This window comes from Andrographis paniculata, unplaced genomic scaffold (genome assembly GCF_009805555.1).
Source record: "Andrographis paniculata isolate CXL003 unplaced genomic scaffold, ASM980555v1 Contig49END, whole genome shotgun sequence".
Classification (NCBI taxonomy): Eukaryota; Viridiplantae; Streptophyta; class Magnoliopsida; order Lamiales; family Acanthaceae; genus Andrographis; species Andrographis paniculata.
The window spans coordinates 1,232,959-1,259,711 of record NW_026137583.1 but is presented as its reverse complement, the minus strand read 5'-3'; the positions used below and the strand labels follow the sequence as shown (position 1 = coordinate 1,259,711).

At 33.6% G+C, this 26,753-nt stretch overlaps 3 protein-coding genes across 10 annotated transcripts; all 3 read right to left on the bottom strand.

Annotated features, from left to right (window-relative positions):
- Positions 1-167: 167 nt before the first annotated feature.
- On the bottom strand, positions 168-6,639 carry LOC127253069 (uncharacterized). Of its 8 annotated transcripts, none has more exons than XR_007839198.1 (8): positions 6,544-6,621; positions 5,622-5,814; positions 3,252-3,469; positions 2,853-2,955; positions 2,548-2,771; positions 1,578-1,775; positions 952-1,231; positions 501-856 (listed from the first exon to the last, which is right to left on the bottom strand). XR_007839198.1 is itself a non-coding variant. In XM_051277497.1 (7 exons), exons 3-6 carry the CDS (start codon positions 3,321-3,323, stop codon positions 1,220-1,222), a joined length of 411 nt encoding a protein of 136 aa, XP_051133454.1. In that variant the 5' UTR covers positions 3,324-3,469; positions 5,622-5,814; positions 6,544-6,621; the 3' UTR covers positions 499-856; positions 952-1,219. The 8 variants fall into 8 exon arrangements, 5 of the variants coding, with proteins under 5 accessions (XP_051133451.1, XP_051133453.1, XP_051133452.1 ...); XR_007839199.1 differs by having other exon boundaries at positions 1,578-1,748; XR_007839197.1 differs by having other exon boundaries at positions 502-856; positions 1,578-1,780.
- A 14,578-nt stretch (positions 6,640-21,217) lies between these two features.
- Positions 21,218-23,126, bottom strand: LOC127252836 (uncharacterized). The gene is made up of 3 exons (XM_051277161.1): positions 22,854-23,126; positions 22,681-22,770; positions 21,218-21,574 (listed from the first exon to the last, which is right to left on the bottom strand). The coding sequence occupies exons 1-3, from the start codon at positions 23,124-23,126 to the stop codon at positions 21,218-21,220; spliced, it is 720 nt and encodes a 239-aa protein (XP_051133118.1).
- Positions 23,127-25,505: 2,379 nt separating this feature from the next.
- LOC127252835 (uncharacterized) lies at positions 25,506-26,036 on the bottom strand. Its single transcript, XM_051277160.1, has 2 exons — positions 25,935-26,036; positions 25,506-25,877 (listed from the first exon to the last, which is right to left on the bottom strand). The coding sequence occupies exons 1-2, from the start codon at positions 26,034-26,036 to the stop codon at positions 25,506-25,508; spliced, it is 474 nt and encodes a 157-aa protein (XP_051133117.1).
- Between the last annotated feature and the right edge of the window lie 717 nt (positions 26,037-26,753).

The window sequence follows — 26,753 nt, the reverse complement described above, 5'->3', positions numbered from 1 at the left end:
CATAATACTACAAAAAATGTAATCATGACGATCATAATAGAGTTTGCAAAGTTCAATTGAATCAATATTGCACTGAGCATGCACATAGGCAATCTGTTGTAGTTGAATTTTATTGTCACTGCACGCATTAAAGCCATAAGATTCTAACATCGATCCAAACAGGGCAAACAATGTAATTATATTAAATTATTTCTTCAGTAGAATTTTCCAAAATTGGAGAAGAACGAAAAGGCGAAACAACGATTAGGGTTCGCAACGGGTACACAGAATTAAGATTGGAAGCATAACAGTAGCAGAGAATGTCCCTAATCAGGGTTCCATCTGGGCGCGGAGGCAATGAGTTGAGAACCCTTTGGATTACTTCATGATTTCGCCACTCATATGATCTCACACATCCTACGGGGATCCAAGAAGTCGCTGATAAGTTCGAACGAGATGCCATTGGTCCGTACCAACTCAATAAATCATGCCTTCTTAAAATGAATCTTAACTACAAAAAAATATTTACCTGAGTACAAAAGTCAGCAAACAACAGATGAAAGAATTAACGTGGAAAGGTCACTTAATGCCGGGGATTTTATTATAAGTAAAATGGAATTACGTCTCAATTAATATCGACCATAAATTCTCGCACACAACTGTGTTTACAAACTGGAAGCGATTTCATATATAACCAAAGTCACCAATTTCCAATAAACCTTAATATATATAGCTTATCATATATATATATATATATATATATATATATATTGGAGAGGCAACTTAGATGATGCCCTCCGATCGAGTGCGTTGTGCCATTTTCAATACCCTTACAACTCTCACTCTTGAGATGTCGATGCTGCATATGGACATCCGCCTGCAGTACAAAAGGATCACATTAGACGTTAAAATGGATGGCTTTAAATAAAAAATCGAATGTCCTTAAAAAGATTGCAACATTTCTGAACTTACACACTTAGGCGCCCAAGAAATCCTTGTTGGAAGGGCTGCCAAAGATAGAGATGTCCACATGCTGTCTGGGGTTGTGATTAGAAAAGCTTTCCAAAGATATGAAGACGCGTAAAATTCACATAAGAGAGATATTAAATCAATGCACTCTTGAGAATTATTGTTTTTTTCAAGAGGCACAATTAATGGCAAATTTATGTGCACAACATCATCCATAATCTCCAAAACTATATGTCCTCCGACTGCACTCTCATTGTGCATGTAAAGGAAATCATAGTGCATCCTATGCATAAACCAAATAAGAAAATAGCATTGGTATTAATACGAAAACAATCAAGAAGTTAGATATCATGCATCCTAAGCTTGAGAATAACTAATAGAAAAATTATGAAACATTTAAAAAACATACGAAAACATATGAAACATTTAAAAAACACTATACTATGATACAAATAAGCATGAAAAACTACAATCCAAAGAAGCAAACCAAAATAAGCTACTGTGAATGGAAGATATATAATCCTAAAGCATAAAGTGTACTTAGAACAAACAATAATGCAAGCACAAAAGAAATAATGAATGAAAGAAAGAAAATACAAAAAAAATAGATAATTAAGAAAGAAAAGTACCTTTAGAATTGCCCAAAGGCACATACAGCCCATGAAAGTTCTCTTGATTTGGTATGCTTAAGTTTGCCAACATTTACCATATTCATAGCCAACCAAGGGAAAAACAGTTTATTAAGAAGTCAATATGGGACTACACCACTTCGGTATTTAAACCCAACTGAAGGTAATACTCTGTTTCAAAATCAATGTGGAAGTAAGCTGCACTGTAACAATGTGAACTCATTAGTTGATGACTAGCTAGAATGAACACTACAAAAAAAGAAAATCCCAAGTTACAATGGAATTATTCCGTCACAACTGGATATTTTCCATCTCAAGTTCACATTGTGATGGATTATACATCTAAATGGGAATAATTTATTGTAATTCCAAAATGACCAAGTTGGATTCCGTTGCAGAAAATTGCAATGGAAGTGGCGACGGAAATTCCGTCACAACATTGCAAGGGAATAAATATGTTGCTAATTCTATTGCAACATTATAGAACATGGCAATGGAAAAGGATCGCTTAATACTTATGTTGCTAATTCCGTAACAAAAACCCTACTTCAATTCAATTATTTTGCTTGTTTTTTAGTCTGTTTTTGAAAAAACTTGTATAGCTAATAATAATTCAATCAAACCCAATTTAAGAACTAATTAATAACTCTCGTCAAACATGTGAAAACTAAACGAAACCATATACAAATTTCAAATCTAAATGAGTTTAATGAGCCACATACATTATAATATGAACGAAATATATTTAGCATCAATACCGTCATTACCAAATATAAAACAAACAAAAAAGTTAGCACATATCATCCAAAAATACATAAAGTCATAGAAAATCAGATAAATTAAGGTTATGCAAGTTGAGCTATATATATAAACCTGATGGAATGGTTATGCAATTCTGAATATACGTGAACATATTGTAAGTTGACTATAATCTGTGTAACAAATTAATGAACACCATCTTTATAATCACCTTCATCATTGAAACCATGGAATCATTCAGTCTTTGCTTCTTGTCACCCCCAAGATTCACCATTTCCTTGTTGTTGGAAGTACGTCGCCTCTTCCCCTTTACCCCAGATTCAGAGCCAACCATTTCTGCACATGGCAAGTCTATGATGATAGGAAGTTCAGTTTCATGTTTTTCATTCTCATTGTGAACATTTGATGTGTTTCCCACTGAATCTAGCTCCTTTCCTACATATTAATTCCTAGTTAAACAAGTTTGCATATAAACAAAATAATATTTCAGAAGCATTAATCATAAATTTTTTATACCTTTAACATCATAATTCGGACTGGTCAAGTTCAAAGAAATGAGAGTCAAATTGACCTTTTTACTAACACTAACTGTTGCATCGGAGTTCCTTGATTTTCTTTGCTGCATATTACAATCAACAAATCTTTAGCATAAGCAACAGCAGTTAGCAGCACATCATCAAGGAATGTAGGATTCTAAAATATTGATTGCGTTTTTTAGAGGAATGCATAATTTGATCATGGGAAGATAAAAAAATGTTGCATACATTTTGAGAAAAATACGCTTCCATATAACAAATATGATATAATGTATAAATAAGCTATCATCTACACACTTTCAATTTTAATTTGGTCAATTTTCACTAGTAAAATAACTAGTTATCCGATAGGCATCATTGTACAAATAGCAAGACTTACAATTTTCTCCACCCCTGAAGAGGTATCTGACAACGGATCTCTGGTAACAAAGTTCAATGCAGGAATTGACATGTTGGATACAGAAATTGCGGATGCGGAACCACAGATTGTATCTTTAGATGAACTATAATGAGTAGCCTTATTTTGTGCTCCAGCTACAACTACTTCCTTCTGATCAACTGCAGATACTTCATCACAATGACCCTGCCCTGTTGTGTCTGCAGACAGTAATTATTGTAATATGTGCAGTGCACTAAACTAAAGCTCTAACAAAATACAAGTTCTCAAAATTATAATGGCATTTAAATAAAAATATATAAGTACAAAGCTTACTATCCGGCACACAGTGTGAGGCTGTAATACCCGGTAAAAATAATTGCCGGAGTCCGAGCCAGAGTCGGACAAATTTTATTTTGAGCCTAATTTATTTTGGGCTTATGTGATATTCTTATTTTAGGAGTTGAAGGATTTAATTTATGTGTTGTAGTAAAAGGGTTTTGATTTGGCCCATTTCACCAAACATGATCTAGAATGTCTTTCATTGTTATCAATATACTTATTGCACTTCAATTAGATAATGGAAAAACAGAAGAAGTATTACCAATTGCTGAAAACCCAGAAAAAGAACAATAATTAGAAAGAATAATATTATATCACCTAAGGTAGAATAATAAAATAACATAATAAAAAAAATAACCATATAAGCAAAGATGAAACAGACATCATAAAAGCGTAGCACAAGCACTATTACAATAACTATATGATATACCAAACCTGAAATTAACTATTAGAGCATCCAAAGGAGATGTTGTAACCTTACCTGATTTTCTCCTTGACAAGTTATAATTGCATAAGGGCCGGATGTGCCATTCAAATTTTCTTCATTAGGATTTTTTGTAGCTAAAAGCTCTATATAAAACCAAAAATCTTATAGTGATGAAACAGAGTTCAAGGAAGCATACACATCCAATATGTTAAACAATAGCAGCTACAGCAACCTAGTCAAAACCAATTAACGCCTCATTTAAATTAATTTCAAACTACAACAACAAAAAAAAAAAACCTAAATTTTCTAGTTCTAATTCCTTATTCAGAATGGTTGGTTACTTTCATTCAGTACTTTTAACACTTGCTCCTCAAAAGTACAGCAAATTTCCGCAATTCAATTCACATATTAAGTTTCTTCAATTTTTCGATAATAATAAGTACCACATACATATAAATTTAAACTTCAACAAAAAACTTAAAACTGCACATATTATATATAGAAGAACAAAACATACTATTCATCCTCATCCTCTATATCTATATATACCGGCTTCAACTACAATTAAGTAAGGAAGTGTGTACGAACAACAAGCAATCGTATATAAATAAATTTAGAATTAGAACAAATATAATAAAATCATGGAAGAATATCGAACAAAGTCTTCATAAGTCCCCGTCGGTGGTGTGTAAACCTTTGAAATTAAGGATCAAAATCGATGTCAATGGTGGGGGAAGTTGCTGCGCGATGGGTGTGATTGGGAAAAGGCTAGGGAGAAATATTTTGCCTATTGTGATGGTAAGCAAATCCATCACAGAATCTTTTGCACAATTGCAACGGATCTGAATTATTCGTGGTATAAAAATTTAAATTTGCAGCCATTTGCAACATAATGTATGTCTCTCCAAATTGTCACTGAATTGGGAGTGAACACATTACCTTGCAAAATCCTTCATAAAATTGGGACCGTTTAATTTGCAACAGAAATAAATTTTCATGCAAATTTCCCACTTAAATGCGGCCATATTGCGACTTTTTACATCTGTCTCAATATTCCATCGCAAAAATAATAAAATGCAATGGATAGGATTTACCGTTACAATTTCCATCGCAAAGTTGCGATGGAATGCGAACCCTGGCAGAATTCAATCACAATTTACGATTTTTTTTGTAGTGGAATTCTTAGAGCAAACTTCTATGGTCATGTGGTACCAATGCCTTGGGAATTAACAATCCTTTAGGCGGAAAAGGATTTTTATTCAAGTAATTGAAAGTCCTATATGTTTGCTACTAGAATTTTCCGGATGTCAGCTTGTCTCTTACTTATTATCACCAAGAGCGATGTCATATGATCATTCAATGTTACATAACATACATGGTAAAATTTTGGAAATCAAGTTAGCTGAGTTACAAATTATCGAACAACGCACTTCAAAATCATATGAAAATCGAAAACAATTATAAAAACAGAGGACATCTGCGCAGATCTACTTCGTGGCTGCCTTTTTCTCGTTCATGACATTCACAGAAATGTATTATCATGTATCTGTACAGATATAACACGCATAGTTAGGGGGAAAGAAAAACTAAAAGAGAAAACTTACCGGATGTTGTTGTATACTGGGAATATTGTTAGAAAAGCTTGCCAAAGACAAATATATGCAATGAATGCCTAGAACATATATAAAGTCCATATTTGGTCACAATAGAACTCCCGCATTCCATCCACGCCCTCTCCCTCTGAGCTCCAATGTTTCATCACCGGCATGAGAATAAGGTAAATCCAACTCTTCCCACCTACAAAAAACTATAATGAATTGATATATATATCACAGGAAGATCACAATTTTAAACATTTCTGTCATTAATAGAAACCAAGAAAAGAAAAACTATTGTCCAGTTATATCTTCTTTCTCTGTATGTGTGCATTGGAAGGTCTAGGACTCTAGGCTAACACATGCAAGTATTGACCTATGTTTCCTATACTGATTGATTATCTTCCACAATAATTATAACGATAAGTTTATATAAAGCACATTCATAAGCACATTACATATTAATTAATTAATTTATGAGAATAAGTCCCAACCCTATCACAATCATCAGTAGCCTAGAAATGGCTGATGATTTGAGAGTAACTCTGGGATATTTACTCGTTGTGCGGATGGTAAAGTACATATTAGAGTCATATTTATAAGCACTCAGATCAGCGATCAAGGCTTCATTTATCCATACATATATAACTAGCTGTTATTATACGATCGAGAGCTCTTCTATATAATCTGTCCACTATTCAACCAATCGTTACAATTTGTTACATAATGCTGATTTCTTAATCTAATGCTCTTCGCAGCAATTCCTTCTCTTACAAATTTACACACACACACAAAAAAAAAAAAAAAACCAAAATGAAGAGGAACGGCCTACACATAAATCCGCAATTACAAAAACCCTAAAACTCAGAATCGCCAAAAATTGAAGAAAGTCGAAAAGGCAACATGGTGATTAGGGTTTGCCGCAACTCACCGACCTGCAAAAAATCAAGATTGGAAGCGAACGTCCCTAATTAGGGTTCCAAAGGGGGCGCAAAAGCAATTGAGAATTTTGGTGGTGTTTTCTTATGGATTTCTTTTATAATTGTTACTATATATATTTTTTTATAAAAATAGTAAATTAAATAATTATTTTTTAAAAAAAAATTTCATACTAATATATTAAAACACAATTATATATTTAAAATATTATATTAAACAATTATTAAAATTTAAATTTTTTACTGTTTAGAAATTTAAATTGAAAAATCAAATTCACAAACAAACTAATCCCTTATGTTTTCATATTAAATACACGATTTTCATTCCACTCAAATGTATTTTTGAGGTATTATAATAAATTAAAAAATAATAATATTTTATTGGTGATTATAAATATGTGAAAAATTTTGAAATTCGTATATATAAAATAATTGGATAAATAATTGTAAATTTGTATTTAAATAAAAATTAAAAATATTTTTATATTACAGTATAATTATTTTTAGAGTTACTTTTGACCTGTATAGACATAGTTTAAATTGGGACCAATGGAGTATAGATTAATTAATTTTATGTTTTGCAAAGAAAGCTTATGTTTTTATATTAAAATATATAGATCATTAATTTTATGTTTGTGAGCTTTTAGTAATTAAATTTTCGTCTAACGAAGTTTGTGTAAATTCATGATTTTTAAGCATATTCATAATACTCTTAAACATAAAACAATTTTGAGAATTTGAACCATGGTTGAAAGCAATATATGAAGAAATATAAGAATATATGACCATGGAATATGTTACCGTATTCATAGAACAATTTTATTTATACTACAAATAATTATACTGTAGATAATGACTTAACTCGTGACCATGAAGTCATGAGTTTAGACCCTATTCAATCAGACTTTAAACACACTCGAAATGTAATTCCCATGTCATAAAAAAAATGTACCATAAATTGAATTTTCACAAGACATTATCTGTCATTGAATTGATTATTGTACTAGTCTCTTACACATTTTATTTATTTATTTATTCACTTTTTCCATTGTAATTTCAAATCAAATTTAAAATATGTAATAGTTTTTAATTAAAGACATATAAATACAAACGATTGTATCAGAAATTGAATTTTCACATCGCATGTGTTTATTTGTAAGATTTTGGTTTGAGGTTTTGGTTTCAAATAGTAAAATTTTGAATTGAATAATTATTTGAATAAATATGTATTAATACGATATTTTTAATATAAAATTAAATTTAATGTACAATAAAAAATAAAAAAAATAAGTGTTTGTTTTGATATTTTTTAGGGAAAAAAAAGTTAGAATAGAAAATCCATGTGTAAAATCTTACAAGTAAAACTTTTATTGAATTGATTATTGTACTAGAGACCAAATTTATTGTACTTCTTTAAGGACATGGAGGACCACTAGCCGATGCTACAAGATATCACAAAATGGTAAATAAGCGTAACTATCTCATACTTATTCGGCCCGATATCTTCTTTCTTGTGATTGTTGTGTGTCAATTTCTTCATACTCGATGCTCATTGGAATGCTACAATTCAAATTTTTAGGTACATCAATGAGTCTCCTAGTAAAGAATTATTGTCTACTACTCAAGGTCACACTTAAGTAATTGACTACTCGGATCACTACAAAAAGTTATCTAATTAGCTACAATATTTTTAACTACGAATTTGTTTTTTTAGTTAAAACGTGTCATTTAGCAACAAAAATTAATTTCATCGCTAAATAAATTATATACTACAAAATTAATTTCGTCGTTAAAATTTTTTTGCTAGAAAAATCTATTTTCATAGCGAAAGGGTTTTAGCTACAAAATTAATTTTCAAAACTAAAACCATTTGGCTAAAAAAGTCGTACATATTTTGTTGTTAAAACTCTTTCGTTGTGAATTTTATATTTATAGCTAAAGAGCTTTAGCTGCGAAATTATATTTTCGTAGCTATATCTCTTTTATTAACTCTCATTGTAAAAAACTTATGTTTTATTACGAAAGTCATATTTTCCGCCAAAGACCTTTACTAACGCGATATAGGTTATGAAATAAGTTTCGTCGCAAAAATATTTTTTCCATGAATTCATTATTTTTTGCTACAAAAATTTTTGTAGCTAAATTTTAAGTTTTGTGTAGCGGCGATGTTAATTGGGAAGGATCCTAATTTTAACTTAGACAACCAAATCTCTAACTTGACTCCTAAGTTGAATAACATGAAACATGAATGTAGTGTAATCTCAAATGTACCAACCTATATTTTTCGGGGAGTTTTACCATCCAATATGAAGAAATTTTTAAAATTCTCATAATTTAAAATTCTTTAAAATCAATGTACATATGAAGAAATTTTTATATACCTTTCATGATATAATATCAATTTTGTTTCAATGTGTCATCTATTATCTTTAAAATATATAAAACTCTCAAAAAAATTATAATAAAATTTAAAATATCAAATAAATATGCTCCCAATTTTGCAATTAAGAGGAGAAATACCTTTAAAACGTAGATGCTTAAAAGCACAATGGAGCCCAAAGTATGCTTGCTAAACAAAAGTTTAATGGCCCAAAGGTCCACCTCATAACCAACTATTTTTATTTAAAAAAAGTTGTTTTCTTAATTTTATTTGTATTACCAAGGAAAAATAAATATTTTAATATAATGGTGTGGGATTAAGCCAAATGTAAAAAGACTTGGCAATGGCATTAACAAAAACTGTTAGTTGATAATCAAACGAGGAGATTTTATCGATAAAAAAATATTACTTAAATTTCCAATTTATCCTTAAATTTAGTTCATGTCATGTGTGTGTTTGATATTAGACAAGAGATGGCATAAATAAAGTTGTCAACAATGTTAATTGCTAGAAAGAAACCATAAACAATAAGAAAGAGACATAACTTATAAATAACATAGATTCCATGTTGGACTAAAAATCCAAAGTGTAGGTTAAATGTAGTTACTAGAGCTATCAGGCACATTAAACATAAATTAAGTGATCTATTAATTTTATTGGGTTTAAATATATTTAGTATGAGATATATATTAAAGTTGTGATCCCAGGTTTAGGTGTAACAACATATCTTATCGTGAGAGTAACGGCAGAATAAAACATTTCATAAATTTTTCGGACTACGATATATGATGAAATCACTAATACCAAGAGATTCCTTGTCGAAATTAAGAAATGCTTGACCAGAAGCGATAAGAGGGAAATGAGTACTCTTCTTAAGAGTCTCATTACCATAAAGTATAAAGACAAACATAACATAAGGGAGTACATCCTGAACATGTCTAATATTGTTACTAAATTGAGGGCACTTAAGTTACACCTTTCGGAGTACATATTTTTCATACTGGTCCTGCTATTGAAATTAATTTAATTTCATCTTTTAGACACACCTGAGGGTGGATTTAGGTGTAACAACTCACATCAGTATGTCTATATAAGGTTGTCTTTATTGCTGAAAATCAATTGATGATGAAAGATACATTTATATGGGTGATGAAAAGAAAGTTCAAGTTGAAATCATTGGCAATTTGAGATTATTATTAAATACTAGTTATTATTTGTATTTGGGTGAGACATATTTTGGTAACATCTTTAGTCGAACTTTAATTTCAATTTCTATTTTGGACAAATTTGATTATTATTGTTCATTCAGATATAAAGTTTTAGTCTATTCCAGAATTCGAAATTAATTGGAACTAGTATCTTATTTGATGATAATAATCGTTATTTGCTTAATTGTATGGCTTCACATAATAAAATTTGTTATTAACATATTCATATCGCTTCCATGATTGCGGATCCATTTAATTACTAAAGGGTTTCCATATAAGTTCTATCGTGAGCATGTTGCTCGTTTGAGAGAGAAACCATATTTTGATATTTCGCTTTATTGGGAGTTGATTAGGAGTGTTCAAATACTATTAAAGTTACTTTATTTTATAATGCAGTATTCAGTATGCACTGTTCTTTATTCAGTTTTAATTCAGTATTCAGTTGTTCTGAATTAAGGTTACGTGGATCAGTTGGAAATATACATGTTAAGATCACATTACATGAAATTTCCATGTTGTGCATCCGCACTTAATCGAATCTTGAGTTATATTGATGTTGTGACCATAGATCGGTCCCATTGTGATAAATGCAATGATGACCGCTTTGATCCGCATTGATGTGATTTACATATAAGATTGGTAAAATACACTAAATGATCTGATAACAAACTTTTCATAAGCTCATAAGGTTATTCAGTATACATTTACCCAAGTGGGAGATTGTTGGATTAAATGTAACTATTTGGGCTATTAGACAAATTAATTCTATATTAAGTGACCTATAAATTTATTGGACTTGAATGTATTAGTAAGTACGGGCCTCCTATGTGCATAAACCCGGTAACTTATTTATTAATTGAGTGATAAGACCAAGTATTAATAAGGGATATATTAGGGTCGTGATCCCAGATATAGACGTAACAACCATTACTTTTCATATTTCAGGAGGAGTTGTGCCATAGGCTTGAAGAACACAAACATCCCTCCTTTGATTTGCAAATTCGAATCCGACAACACTAATGGAATCATGACGAGGACGTCCAATCTTCAAACATTCAAATGCCTGTGGGACCCATCACTCGAAGCCGAGCTCGTCAATTTCAAAAATTCGTCACTGTATTGATCAAACGATTTTTCATGGAGAATCAATTTAAGGATGATGCTTGGAGACTACTTAGCCGTCACCTGATGCTCCTTCAATGGGACCCGCAAGAATCCCAATTGAAAGATCATGAGAATCGCTAATCATGGAAGATTATCAAGGGAATCATTACTTATGGAGAGAATCACTAATCATGGAAGATTATCAAAGGAATCATCACTTATGGAGAGAATCGTTAATCATGGAAGTATATCAAGAGAATCATCACTTATGGAGAGAATCGTTAATCATGGAAGATTATCAAGGGAATCATCACTTATTATGGAGGCTTCTAGAAGTACCTTAATATATATTTCCTTTTATTATAAGTTTCCATATATTATAATTCCATATCTAAAACTTCCCTAATTATTTATTTCCTTATAGTTAGACTTACATTTTGATTTGTTTCCTTTATTATTTGTTGTCTTTTATTTTTCTCAAGGACCTCTATATAAGGTCCTTACCTATCATTGTAATGGGAACATTTTCTGCATCTTGAATCGAATTTCACTTTTATATTTTATAGTGTTAGGGAGTGATTTCCTCGCATTTAGAATCTCAAATTGGGTCTTTGGAGTGATTTCATCGGTTCGTGGCTTCCAATCCTTTGCAGTGGGATTTAGCCTATTATTTGTGTTTTACCTATGGATTGATTTCAGGTCCGAAACTTATTCTCGTGGTTGGTTATCATCTATACTAATTCACATTCTCTGCACTATCTTTTCTTCTTCCTTCTCTTTTCTTTTATTCTTATTCTTAATCCATTTGTTCTATTGAACTTTGTGGGTAAGAAAATTATATATGGTCATAAATATACGCGGCCGGGCCGTGTCATCTGGTATCAGAGCTAGTTGATACAATCTCTTGATTGATATCACGGTTCTTAGTTTTTTTAAAAAAAAGCAAAAAAAAAAAAAGTCGAAAAAAAGAGCAAAAAAAAAAACAAAAAAAGAAACAAAAAAAAAAAGTTATTATCAAATATCAAGATATTTGTTATTTACTTCTAGTTCTCGAATCATCTTTTCTTTTATCAACAAAACAAAAAAAAATCTATTTAGATTATTTGTCTTCTACTTTCATTCTGAACTTATATTTCTTTTGTTTTCCCTACTGTTTTGGATTTTTTGGCTATCGTCTTTGGGACAATTCCATCGATTTGATTTGAGTCTTTTTTGCGAGACGAAGAAGTACATAAGGTGTGAAGTGATACACGAGAGTTCTAGTGAGGTTATTTTCTTTTTTTTCTTTCTTCTCTTTTTAATGGCAGGGGGTGAAGGATCCAATTCTTAACAAGTTGATGTACAAGGTCTTCTCAATAACATTCTACAATAGTTCAAAACTCTTCACCATTCTGGATTGGAGTTGATGAATAATAGGATGGATCAACTGGAAGAGAATCAACAGAAGTTATAAGAGAATATCCGACCGTTACCTGAAGCTCAGAGGCAAAATGATGTTCAACCGCATTTGAGGCCAAGACGCAACATCCGGCCCCCATCACCACACAACACTGACGAACCCGATGATAAGGAGTTTGGAGGAAATTGGGAACGACCTAGGCATCATAATAACCATCACCGACGGGATGGAGATGAGGCGATCGACTCAATCAAGTTCCAAGTGCCACCGTTCCAAGGAAAATCCGACCCTGAAGCATATTTGCAATGGGAGCGAAGGTTAGAACTAATCTTTGATGTTCAACAATTAACTGACCAACAAAACTCCGTGTGGCCGTATTGGAGTTTTCAGATTATGCGCTTGCATGGTGGGACCAATTAAGCATCAACCGCAGCTGAAATAGGGAGGCTCCAGTGCGTACTTGGACAGAACTTCGTACACTCATGCGAGGTTTGTTCCCCCTCATTACCATCGTGAAGTATTCGGAGATTGGAGAGTATACAACAAGGGTCGCGGTCAGTGGAGGAGTACTATAAGGAGGCTGAAACACTTCTTCTACAAGCCGATATCCATGAAGATCAGGAGCAAATGATGTCTAGATTCTCAAATGGACTTCAAAGGGATATTGCTGATACAGTAGAGATGTACCAATACGTGGACCTCAAGGAGATGGTACACTTGGCCATAAAGGTGGAGAAGCAACTAAAATCAAAGCGGATGCAAGGTAATCCGTTTAAACTCTCTCCAATTGTAGGGTTGCCTAAAGCGCTGCTTCCACAACATATCAACAAAGAAAAAGAGGTAATGGGAGTTGTTTCGACGCGACCTAAGCCGCCAACAAACACCCAACAGAACACCACTCGTAGCCAAGATGTGTTATGTTTCAAATGCCAAGGCCGAGGACATTTTGCGAATCAATGTCCAAACAAGCGTACTATGGCTCTTACGACCTTTAGTGAGTACGAATCCGAATCAGAAATTGAAGAGGTCAATGAGGCAAATTCCTACGACCATGAAGCTGTAGATACCATACCGGAGTCCAATTTGATGTTAGTCACTCTCCGAGCACTTAGCACTCTTCCAAAGGAGGTTGAAGATACCAAACAACGCGAAAATTTATTCCATTAGTGACTAAGGTATGTAGTCATATCATTGACGGTGGTAGTTGTATTAATGTCATTAGTGACCTCGCAGTGAAGAGACTTAATTTGAGGATGAATTTGCACCCGAGGCCTTACAAACTACAGTGGCTCAATAATTGTGGGGAAATCAACGTCACCAAACAAGTGTTGGTGGAAATTGAGCTACAAGGTTGCAAGGATGAGGTAAAATGCGATGTAGTTCCAATGCAATCATGTCATATTTGGTTTGGGAGACCATGGCAATTTGACAAAGAAGTTGTACACGATGGCCGCAGTAATCGATATACTTTCACACATGCCGGACGGACCATAGTTCTAAAGTCGTTGAGTCCTCGATAAGTAAATGAAGATAAAAAATACTTGTACAAGAAGTTTGCCGCTAAAGCAAGAGAGAAACGGAACCAAAAGAAAGACAACAAGATAGTGGGCTATGTCGATGAATCAACTTAATGTGAGGAATCCAATTTGAAGCCTTCCTTAGAATCTCCCGCAACAAAAAGGCACTCCGCATACAAGTGCATCTACTCTTTCATATAGTCTAACTACCCCACAACCTCTCAAATCTTCATCCTCACTAATAAATACATCTGCCCCGAAGCACTCTCAAATACTCTACCCTTCTACTAAAAAATCAAACAGGAGTGTAGTGATTCAAGGTGAAACCAGCTGGAATCTTAAACACGAGAGTGAGAGGTCTAATCTTTTTATGTATAGGAAGGAAGCTTTACACTTAGAACATGGAGTTCATTGTCTGCTATTACTTTCTAAACCTTCTTATTTTTCTATGAATGACTCTAACAAACTTCCATCTAGTTTTTCTAACTTATAGCAGGTGTATGATGATGTTTTTCCTGATGAAGTACCCCATGGTTTACCACCCACTCGTGGAATTTAGCACCAAATTGATTTTGTCTCGGGAGCATCAATTCCTAATCGGCCAGCCTATCGAGCCAACCCGGATGAGGTAAAAGAAATACAAAGGCAAGTGGAGGATCTACTGAGGAAAGGTTGGATTCGTAAAAGTCTAAGTCCTTGTGTTGTACCTGTCCTCTTGGTGCCAAAAAAAGATAGAAGTTGGCATATGTGTGTAGATTTCCGAGCCGTCAACGCTATAACAGTTAAGTATCGTCATCCCATTCCTAGATTAGATGACATGCTTGATAATTTGTGTAGTTCTGTAATTTTTTCAAAAAATTATTTAAAAAGTGGTTATCACCAAATTCGGATAAATCAAGGTGATGGATGGAAAACTGCCTTCAAGACTTCTTTTGGTCTATATGAGTGGTTAGTTATGCCATTTGGACTTACTAATGCCCCAATCACATTCATGCGATTGATGAATCATGTTTTAAGGAATTTTATAAATAAGTTTGTTCTAGTATACTTTGATGACATACTTGTTTATAGTGCTTCTATTGAAACACATGTTATACTTGTTTATAGTACTTCTATTGGAACACATGTTGAACATTTGCAAGCAGTTTTAGATGTTTTACGGGCTGAGAAGTTATATGCTAACTTGAAAAAATGCGACTTTTGTGTCGACAAGTGCAACTTTTTGGGTTTTATTGTAGGAAAAGATGGAGTATGTGTAGATCCTGCGAAGGTTGCAGCCATCTAAGAGTGGCCTACACCTACTAGCGTACGTGATGTCCGCAGTTTCCATGGCCTTGCAAGTTTCTACCATCGATTTGTGCAGAACTTCAGCACTATTGCAGCACCCTTAACGGCAATTACCAAAAAAAGGATAAGTTTGAGTGGGGAAGTGAACAACAAAATGCTTTTGATACTTTGAAATCAAAACTTACATGTGCACCCGCACTTGCTTTACCTGATTTCTCTAAACCGTTTGAACTTGATTGTGATGCCTCTAGTGTAGGTATTGGCGCCGTCCTCTCGCAAGAAAAGAAACCAGTTGCATTTTTCAATGAAAAGCTACATGGCGCTGTGTTGAATTACTCAACCTACGATAAGGAATTGTACTCCTTAATGTGGGCGCTGCAAACATGGCAACATTATTTACGTCCTCGTGAGTTTATTGTGTACATTGATCATGAATCCCTCAAGCATATCAAATTCCAAAGTAAGTTGAGTACGAGACACATCCGATAAATCTCCTTCATTGACACCTTCCCCTATGTTGTTAAAATACAAAAAGGGTAAGGAAAACATCGTTGCGGATGCATTGTCACGCAGGTATGCACCTATTACCACACTTGAGTCTAAGCTATTAGGTTTTTCGTATTTGAAAGAATTATATGCAACTGACCCTGATTTCTCCGATATATTTTATAAGTGTAATTCTCATGCATTTGAAAGGTATCGTGTACATAAGGGGTATTTGCTGCGATAAAATAAATTATGTGTGCCTAAATGCTCTTTGAGAGAATTGTTGATTTAGGAAAGTCATTCGGGGGGTTTGATGGGACACTTTGGTAGGAACAAGACACTTAACTTGCTGCAGGAACATTTTTTTGGCCACGAATGAAAGCCGAAGTTGAAGCCGCAATTCGTCGGTGTACAACGTGCCTCTCGTCGAAGTCTATTGTTTATCCACACGGTTTGTATACTCCACTACTTATTCCTGAATCCCCTTGGGTTGATATTTCTATGGATTTCGTATTAGGTTTGCCTAGGAGTAGGTCTGGTAAAGATTCAATATTTGTTGTGGTTGATTGATTTTAAAAAATGGCACATTATATTCCATGCCTAAAAAACCACTGATGCTTCGCATGTTGCTTCATTATTTTTCAAAGAGGTTCTTAGATTGCATGGTGTTCTAAGATCCATTGTTTCTGATAGGTATTTTCGATTTTTAAGTTATTATTAGAAAACACTTTGGGCTAAAATAGGTACAAAATTAATGTTTTCCACATCACACCACCCACAAACTGATGGTCATACAGAAGTTGTTAATCGAACTGTGGGTAGCTTATTACATGCCTTAGTTAATGAGAATTTGAAGAGTTGGGAAAAATGTTTAGCTCATGTTGAATTTGCATATAACCGTACGATTCATAGCTCTACGAATTGTTCTCCATTTGAGGTTGTTTACGGTTTTAACCCATTAACTCCTCTTGATCTTATGCCATTGCCACGCAATGAGCAGGTTAGTTTTGATGGCAGAAAAAAGGGCTGAATTTGTCCAACAACTTCATTCTCAAGTTCGGGATAATCTACGAAAGACAGCTAACAATTACGCAAAACAAGCTAACCGTGGGCGCAAGAAAGTTGTATTCGAGATAGGAGATTGGGTTTGGCTACACTTAAGGAATGAGAGATTTCCAGAATTGCGAAAGTCAAAACTAACTCCCCGTGGCGATGGGCCTTTTCGAATGTTGGAACGTATTAATGATAATGCCTACAAACTTGAACTCCCAAGTGAGTACCAAGTTCATGCTACTTTTAATGTTTCTTACTTAAGCCTTTTTGATGCAACGGATGAATATCTTGTTCGGGAAAACAAGAAAGCTTTTCGAGAAGGAGGGAATGACGAGGACGTCCAATCTTCAAGCATTCAAATGCTTGTGGGACCCATCACTCAAAGCCGAGCTCGTCAGTTTCAAAAATCCGTCACTGCATTGATCATACGATTTTTCATAGAGAATCAATTTAAGGATGGAGCTTGGAGACCACTTAGCCCTCACCTGATGCTCCTTCAATGGAACCCGCAAGATCCCAATTGAAAGATCATGAGAATCGCTAATCATGAAAAATTATCAAGGGAATCATCACTTATAGAGAGAATCACTAATCATGGAAGATTATCAAGGGAATCATCACTTATCGAGATAATCGCTAATCATGGAAGTATATCAAGGGAATTATCACTTATGAAGAGAATCGCTAATCATGGAAGATTATCAAGGGAATCATCACTTATTATGGAGGCTTCTAGAAGTACCTTAATATATATTTCCTTTTATTATAAGTTTCCATATATTATAATTCCATATCTAAAACTTCCATAATTATTTATTTCCTTATAGTTAGACTTACCTTTTGGTTTGTTTCATTTATTATTTGTTATCTTTTATTTTTCTCAAGGACCTCTATATAAGGTCCTTGCCTATCATTGTAATGGGAACCTTTTTTGCATCTTGAATCGAATTTCACTTTTATATTTTCTAGTGTTAGGGAGTGATTTCCTCGCATTTAGAATCTCAAATCGGGTCTTTGGAGTGATTCCATCGGTTCATGGCTTCCAATCCTTTGCAGTGGGATTATGCCTATTGTTTGTATTTTACCTCTAGATTGATTTCAGGTCCGAGACTTATTCTCATGGTTGGTTATCACTATACTAATTCACATTCTCTGCACTATCTTTCCTTCTTCCTTCTCTTTTCTTTTATTCTTATTCTTAATTCATTTGTTCTATTAAACTTTGTGGGTAAGAAAATTATATATGGTCATAATTATACGCGGCCGGGCCATGTCAAATCATGTTATATTTGTTAGATTTAATTTCTTATTTCAACACGAGAGATCTTAGGCTTATAATTTAATTCGTGGTAAGTTCCAACATTCCAAACTTGCAAAGGAAGTTGCCAAACATCATGATGAAACAAGAACATATATATAATTATTGGTAATGACATTAATATTGATTACATTTCTTCGTTATGTGGGCATGAAAAGCACATGACAGATTTGCTTCTGCGTGATTTTGAGTACATGAGCAATATTTATGTTTATCTTTTAATTTACGTAGAGTCGGTCCTAACTTTCCAAAGGCCGAGGCAAAACAAAATTAGAAGACCTAAAATATATATATAAATAATTTTTTTTTTTACTTTAGTTAAATATAAATAATTGAATAAAAACAAAATTTCTAGCATAATAAACGTAAAGGGCTAGATATATATAAATGATATTTTTCCTACGTATAATAAAATATATTATTAGATACAAAATATTTTTTTCTAGTACTTTTAGATGCAAAAATATCAATAATAACATTAATATTAAGTTTGTCTAGTTTTTCCTTTTTAATGCACAAAATTTGAATTCATAACCTCATAATTATAAATCAATCGCACACCACCAAGTCATATCTTTATAAAAAATTTTATGCATCAAATAATTTTTTTATATAAAAGTTCTCTTGCCCGGACCTACCTTTTAATTTAGTACAGTGTCTAATTCCATATATGGAATCCCAAAGAACAAATTGGTCATTTATACTTGTGCTCGCTTTTTTTGTGAGTTAAAATATTCATATGTAAGCGGTGTGATGTGAGATAGCTTTACAAAGCTCTTATTATACTACAAAAAATTTAATCACGATGTTCATAATAGAGTTTGCAAAGTTCAATGCCATCAATATTGCACAAAGCATGCACATAGGTCATCCATGATAGTTGAATATTATTACCAATGTACACATTAAAGCCATAAGATTCTAACATGGATCTAAACAAGGAAACAATGTAATTATATTAAATTAGTTCTTCAGTCGAATTTGCCAAAGTTGGATAAGAACGAAAAGGAGAAACAGCGATTGGGGTTCGCGACCACTCACCGCGTGCACAAAATCAAGATTGGAAGCATAACAGTAATGGAGAAAGTCCCTAATTAGGGTTCCATCTGGGCGCGGAAGCAATGAGTTGAGAACCCTTTGGACTGCTTCTCGATTTTTCCACCCATATGATCTCACACACCCTACGGGAACTTTAAGAAATAATGAAAGAAAGAAAGAAAATACAAAAAAAAGTAGATAATTAAGAAAGAGAAGTACCTTTACAATTTAACAAATGAACATACAGCCCATGAAAGTTCTCTTGATTTTGTATGCTTAAGTTTGACAACACCTACCGTATTTATAGCCAACTAAGGGTCGACGAGTTTCTTAACAAGTCGATGTGGGATTTCCTTGCTGTTGGAAGTATGTCGCCTTTTCCCCTTTGCCCCAGATTCAGAGCCACCCATTTCTGCACATGGCAAGTCTATGATGACACCAAGTTCAGTTTCACAGTTTTCATTCTCATTTTGAACATTTGATGTGTTTCCCATTGAATCTGGCTCATTCCCTACATATTAGTTCCTAGTTAAACAAGTTTGATATAAACAAAATAAAATTTCAGAAGCATTAATCATAAAATTCTTATACCTTCAACACCATAATTGGGACTGGTCAAGTTCAAAAAAGTGAGAGTCGAGTTGACCTTTTTACTAACACTTACTATTGCATCAGAGTTCTTCGTTGTCTTCGCTGCATATTACAATGAACAAATATTTAGCATAAGCAACAGTAATGGCAGCACATCATCAAGGAATGTAGGATTCTAAAATATTGATTACCTTTTGGGAGCTATGCATAATTTGATCATGGGTAATTAGAAAATGTTTCACATATTTTGAGAAAAATATGCTTCCATATATCTAATATGATAGAATGTATAAATAAGCTTTCATCTACACACTTTCAATTTTAATTTGGTCAATTTTCACTAGTAAAATGACTAGTTATACAATAGGCATCATCATACAAACAACAACACTTACAATTGTCTTCACCCCTGAAAACGTATCTGAAAAAATACAAGTTTTAAAAATATATCATGGTATTTAAATAAAAATCCATAGCTAAGTTCAAAACTTACTACCCCCACTACAAAAAAATTACAAATTACTACGGAAAAATTCCGTCACAACTGACAAAATTTTTGTCGCAACTTTTAATTACAACGGAATTTGCGACCAAGTGGAAGTTGTAGTAAATATTATGGTAGTAACCCAATGTAACAATTAAAATTTTCCGTTGCAGAGAATTGCAATAGAATTAGTGACAGTCATTTCTATCGCAATTTTTTGTTACGTAATTTTACTACAGTGGCTAATTCTGTTGCAAGTTTTTGCAATGCAAATTGCGAGAGAATATAACTATTGCTAATTCTGTTGCAAGTTTTTGCAACGCATTTTAAAAAAGAATATATATGTTGCAAGATCCGTTGCAAATAGAATAGCAAATTATAGCAAATTACGAGAGAATATAACTATTGCTAATTCCGTCGCAATTTTTACAATTTCTTTTGCTCATTTCTTGTCAATTTTGTTTTTCAATATCTATCTCAAATATTAATTCAAATTTTCAAATTTAATAAATTTAATGATTCGATTAATATATCTTCTCAAAGATACAAGAACTAGTTGAAATCATATAAAATTTTCAAATTTAAACACTATCAATATACCAAAAACACAATGTATTTAGTATGAGTACCGCAAGTAGCACATATAAGAAAAATGTATAAATCTAATTCAAGTTACCATAATATCATACCAAAACAACTAAGGTCGTAACTAAAACCTTGTAATGATAAAATATCATGATATCGGAGCACTACCACCATCTGAATCGGGTTCGGACCTATGAATGGATGGTGCTCCCATACGTCATAATTGCTCCATAATGGTCAAGTTCAAATCGTATATGGCTCGTTGTTGGTTCTCCATATTTGTGGCACGTTGTTGCATCACTTCCCATTGACTACGTCCCACGGCAAGATCTGTCCTCAACTCACCCAACTCACACTCCATCTTTGTCAATCGTTCCTCAAGAATAAATGTGCCCGGAGTACGACCATCGCTGCAGAAGGATGATGGTCGAGGAGGAACAGTCGCACCTAATGAACCCAACCCATAAATGCGATTTTTCTTGTCACGGGGTACTACGGTGAGGAACACATTATCCGGATCATATGACGTATTTCCTTGTTGAGTTAGGTGTGCTTCAACAGCGTCCACCTCATCCTGAAAATAATTTAAATGAATACAATGTTAGTTTTCCAAACAAAATCATAAATATATTTGATACAAATGAATAATAATAATAATAATAATAATAATAATAATAATAATAATAATAATAATAACAACAACCAACAACAACAACAACAACAATATAGTGGCAATGCATATGACTTCAACACTAAAATTTACATGCCCCAATAAATGCCCGGAATGAAGCAACCAAATCCAATTAAAGTCAATATTTCAATAGGTCTATAATTTTTAGTGCCTTATGTTAATCCTTTAATCATGAGCTCAATCAAACAATACAAAACAAAATTCCTGCTCTTGAAGTTTATTAAGATCAATAAACAGTTACTTTTAACTTAATTTACAATATCAAAGAAAAGTTAACATAAAATATATGTCCAATTTAACTAAAAATTTAAGTTAAATCCCACTAAAATTTATCTGCAACTTAATAATAAAGAATGCATGACAACAGAAAATACAAAATGAGATTGTCTAACAATATAATTAATACATTCCCCAACAAAATTTAAACAATAAAATATTTTTATTTAGAATGAATCATAAACATAACAATAACACCAATTTAACCCACCAACCAACCTAAAGATGAATAATAAACTAAAGCCAACCAACACAATAATAACACCAAATAAAAAATTTAAGCTATGATAAGAATCCCACTAAAATTCATCTGCAACTTAATAATAAAGAATGCATGGCAACAAAAAATACAAAATGAGCTTATCTAACAATATAAATAATCCATTCCCCAACAAAATTTAAACAATAAAATATTTTTATTTAGAATGAATCATAAATATAATAATAACACCAATTTTACCCACCAACCAACCTAAAGATGAATAATAAACCTATGCCAACCAACACAATAATAACACCAAATAAAAATTTTAAGCTATGATAAGAATCCCACTAAAATTCATCTGCAACTTAATAATAAAGAATGCATGGCAACAAAAAATACAAAATGAGCTTATCTAACAATATAAATAATTCATTCCCCAACAAAATTTAAACAATAAAATATATTTATTTAGAATGAATTATGAAAACGATAATAGAAATCAACTCACAGCTACTTTAGTTGCTTTTGCATTAATGAATGTGACGCAATTGTGTTCTTTAGAATGAGCCCATTTATAGGTTCCAACCTTATTCATTCCCTGAGTATTTGCAAATGATAAAAAAAATTAATAATTGAATCTAAAAAAAATTAATCAATGTTAATAACTAAACAAAGAAATACCAGCTTCCACGCTGACTCCGTAAAAGATCGCGAGCCACCAGTGTGCGTCGACTCAGCACGACCAGTCATATTCCCACGAAGCCTATTCTTTTTTGTTGTATCGGATTTTTGTTTTACAGCATCAGATGACCAAATTCTTCGCCACTCGGCCAGTATTGTCACATCAATTTGCTCCTCCGGCTTTCTCCCCCGTTCAGATCTAATATCATGTATCCACTGACCATATACATTGACAGCTTTGGAATTGAAATCCTCCTTGACTTGACCCTCCATTGAAGAGTCCCAAACAGTATATTTCTATATTTGATGTTAGACGCAAATACTTTAATATCCCTGTGTAATAAAGTACAACCACATTATATTTAAAAATTATACCTACATACCTTAAATTCTTTCCAATACCATTCTTTTGTGATTGATGGAACTTTCCTCCACGTGATTCCGTCCTTATCCACGATAGATCGAAACACTTTACGAAATTTACTAGTAACACTTCGTGGCCAAAATAGGCTGAAACATTAATGATATTAAAATTATAAGAATTAATGTTTTAAAAAAGAAAAATATCATTCAATTTGAATAATTCCAAACCTGCCATCATCCTGAACAATGATCGAAAGCAGTGCTACAGTAGTGGATGAAGTTGGAGGTGGAGCGGAACCTACAATAAAGATATAAATAAGTAATATCAATATGCATTACTAAATTATATTTATGACATTCAATACTTACTAGAAGCTTCTGCATCCATAGAAACTGAATTAGGTACCCGTGATGGTGAGCCTACAATATATGTAACACACATTTACAATTTTGGTGGAAAAAATTAAATAAAAGCATAGGAGCATACAATATATATAACACAAAGTTAGGATTTTGGTGGAAAAAATTAAATAAAAATATATGAGCCTACAATATAGCACATACTTACGACCTTAATAGAAAAATAAATAAAAAATGATCATATCTAAATTTCTCCATAAATACCTGAGTCATCATCTGGATAAGTTGGTGCGTCATCACGGTGTTCACCCTGACCCTCTCGGGCTCTAACAAGTCGAAGGGCCTCAACAATATCCCTTTGCATCTGATCTGAAACGTGACCTTGAGACATTTATATTGTTAATACACCTGAGTGGTTATGTCTCCGGAGATCTTAGTGGTAGTGGTCGATCGATCCAGGTTCTTAGGTTGAGCTTAGCCCGTAGAGGTGTGTGCTAGAACCATATTGCCTAAGGTTTTGTTTGTGTCTAGTGCTAAGTGTTCTCTAGTAGATGTCAAATAAGGTGGAGCTCATATAATGTGATTCTTTGTTTTTGAATTCGACATATGTTTGCTTTCTTTTGTGTATATGCATGTATGTGATTGTGTAGTTTTTGTGTGTTCTATGTGCTAGGTTGTTATGTGATCTATCTAAGTGCATGTTAGGATCTATGTGTTTTTGTGTGATATTTTTTATCTGCAGTAACGCTTGTTCGTGGATGTAGTGAGAGACAAAATGGGAGGATAAAATTCATTGGTGCTAGGTAAGTCTATATCTAGTAAATACGTATTTTGGGATTTGGTTAAACCACAGTCAAAATAGGTGGAGTATGTTGGAAATTTTGGCCGTTCGAGGCTTAACTCGACAAGTACCTCGGAAATAAAAATTAGTTGGCCCACTCTGTAGCCCAGCTTACCGTATCGGCCCAACCCCTTTTAATCCTTAAGCCCAAACTCATTTTACCCTAACCCAATTAGTAAGTGAGTTGGTTAGTTTGTTAGGTGGTTGGTTTTGTTATAATCGAGAGTGGGTTTTGGGGTGAATTGATATTTTGTGAGATCGAGAGTTAGAGAGAGAGTGGGTGAGATTGAGATTGAGAGGGAAAGAGGCCGAGCGGATTCCGGTGAGTTCCGAGTGGTTTTTCGACGAGTGAAGAGCCCCTTCTGGCCGATTCCGGTGGGTGTCGAGGCTTAAAGCGAATATGTCGACCTCCACCTTGAGGCGTGGTTACCATTGGCAATCACTCACCATGGGGTTGAGCTGAAAACCGCCGTCCCTTCGCCGGTGTGATGATTGGAGGAAAGATCGGGTGAGAGAAGATCGATGTTCGTCGGTTCGATCGGTTCCTGGAGTTGTTGTCGGACGACCGGAAAAGATGGGCGGAGACGCAGTCCACCTGGAGAAGAAGAGAGCCATGGTCGACCTAGTGCCGCCATCCGCCGGTGTTCGCTGCTGGTGGCCGCCATCGTCGTCTGCTACGGAAATAGTCGTCGTTGTCGTTGAATTTGGTTTTGATTTTCGTTCTTGGAAGTTGGATATGATTCTCCCAAATTTGTTCGATAAATCTAAAGATTCGGAAATAAATTCACAACAAAATAAAATAACTTCGGAATTTCCGAATCATATTAAATATATATTTTATTATATTAAATTATATCAGAATTTCTGAAGCCAAATAATATATTATTTTATTATATAAAAAAGGCTTCGGAATTTTGGAAACAAAATTATATATATTATTATATTACATAGAAAAGGCTTCCGAATTTCTGAAGCTCTAAAATAATTCATATTTCTCCATTTCAACTCCCCTCTTAATTTTAAAAATAAATGAATAAATAAAATTAATTAAAACTTTTTAAAAATTTTGAAAACTAAAACCCTAAATATCACCCCCCAGCGGCCGGAACCCTTCCCCCTCCCGTTCTTCCTTCCTCCTCCTCCTTCATTCCTTCTTCCTCCTTTCTTCCTACTTCCTTCCTTCCTTCCTTCTTCCTCCTCCTCTTTCCTTCCTTTTTCTTCTCCTTCGACAGCGACGGCAACAACAACGTCGGCAGTGCGGCAGCGGCATGGCAGCTTTTCTCCTCCTCCCCCTCTTTCTCTAACGGTAATGGTGTCTTCTTGTCCTCTTCTTTGTTCTCTGGCAACATCGGCGGTGCAGCAGCGGCAGCAAAGTCTCCAGCATCGGTGCAGCACCTTTTCTCCTCCTCCTCCTTCTCTGGGAGCAGCGGCGTCTTCTTGTCCTCTTCTTTAATTTTCCTCTGACAGCGATGGCGACGGCATCATCTCCTCCTTCGTCTCCGGCCGCGGCAACAGACCTGGTCCTTCTTCTTCTCCGGCTGCAGCAGCGGTGGCAGCAGCATTTCATTCTTCGTTTTCTCCTTCTCCTTTGGCAGCTCCTCCTTCTTCTTCTTCCTCATCTTCTTCTCTGATGGCGGCGACAATTCCTTCTTCTCAGGCGGGGGCGGGGGCAGCAGAGGCGGGGCGGTGATAGCAACAATGCATTTTACTATTTGGCAGACGGCCCGGGTGAAGAAGATTATACATTTATTTTTTTAAAAAATAATTTTAATAATTGCTTCGGAAATTTGAAGCCAAAAACATAAATCTAGCCCAGGCGCTGTTGACTGTAAATTTGGATTTGGTCTTGAAAATTTCGAAACTAAGCCATTTCAAAAAACTTCAGAATTTCCGAGACCACAAAAATGGGAACGAGCTTTAGTCTTCGGGAATGATTCCAAGCCAAATTTCAAGGTTTAAAAAAATTAACTTCGGATCTAGATCAAAATCCGAACTAATTTTCTGAAGCCAATTGCCATATTTCTGGTAGTGGCTCTCTCTTTCATTTCAAATGGATTATTTTTTTATAATGAAATAAAAATAATAGTATTTTATTAATTAGTATAAATATAAAAAATTAAAAAAAAAAAAAGTATTTTGAGATTTGTATATAAAATATTTTTACTATATATTAAAAAAATAATACTTTTTAGTGGAATAAAAGAAAATACTAACAATGAAATTTGAAATAAGAAGGGGAGTATCTTAATATATTGAATAATATAATTGTTTTCTATATTTCTAAATTAAAAATATTTTTGTATCTAATTTATTTTTTCATTTTTGTTTTAAATAAC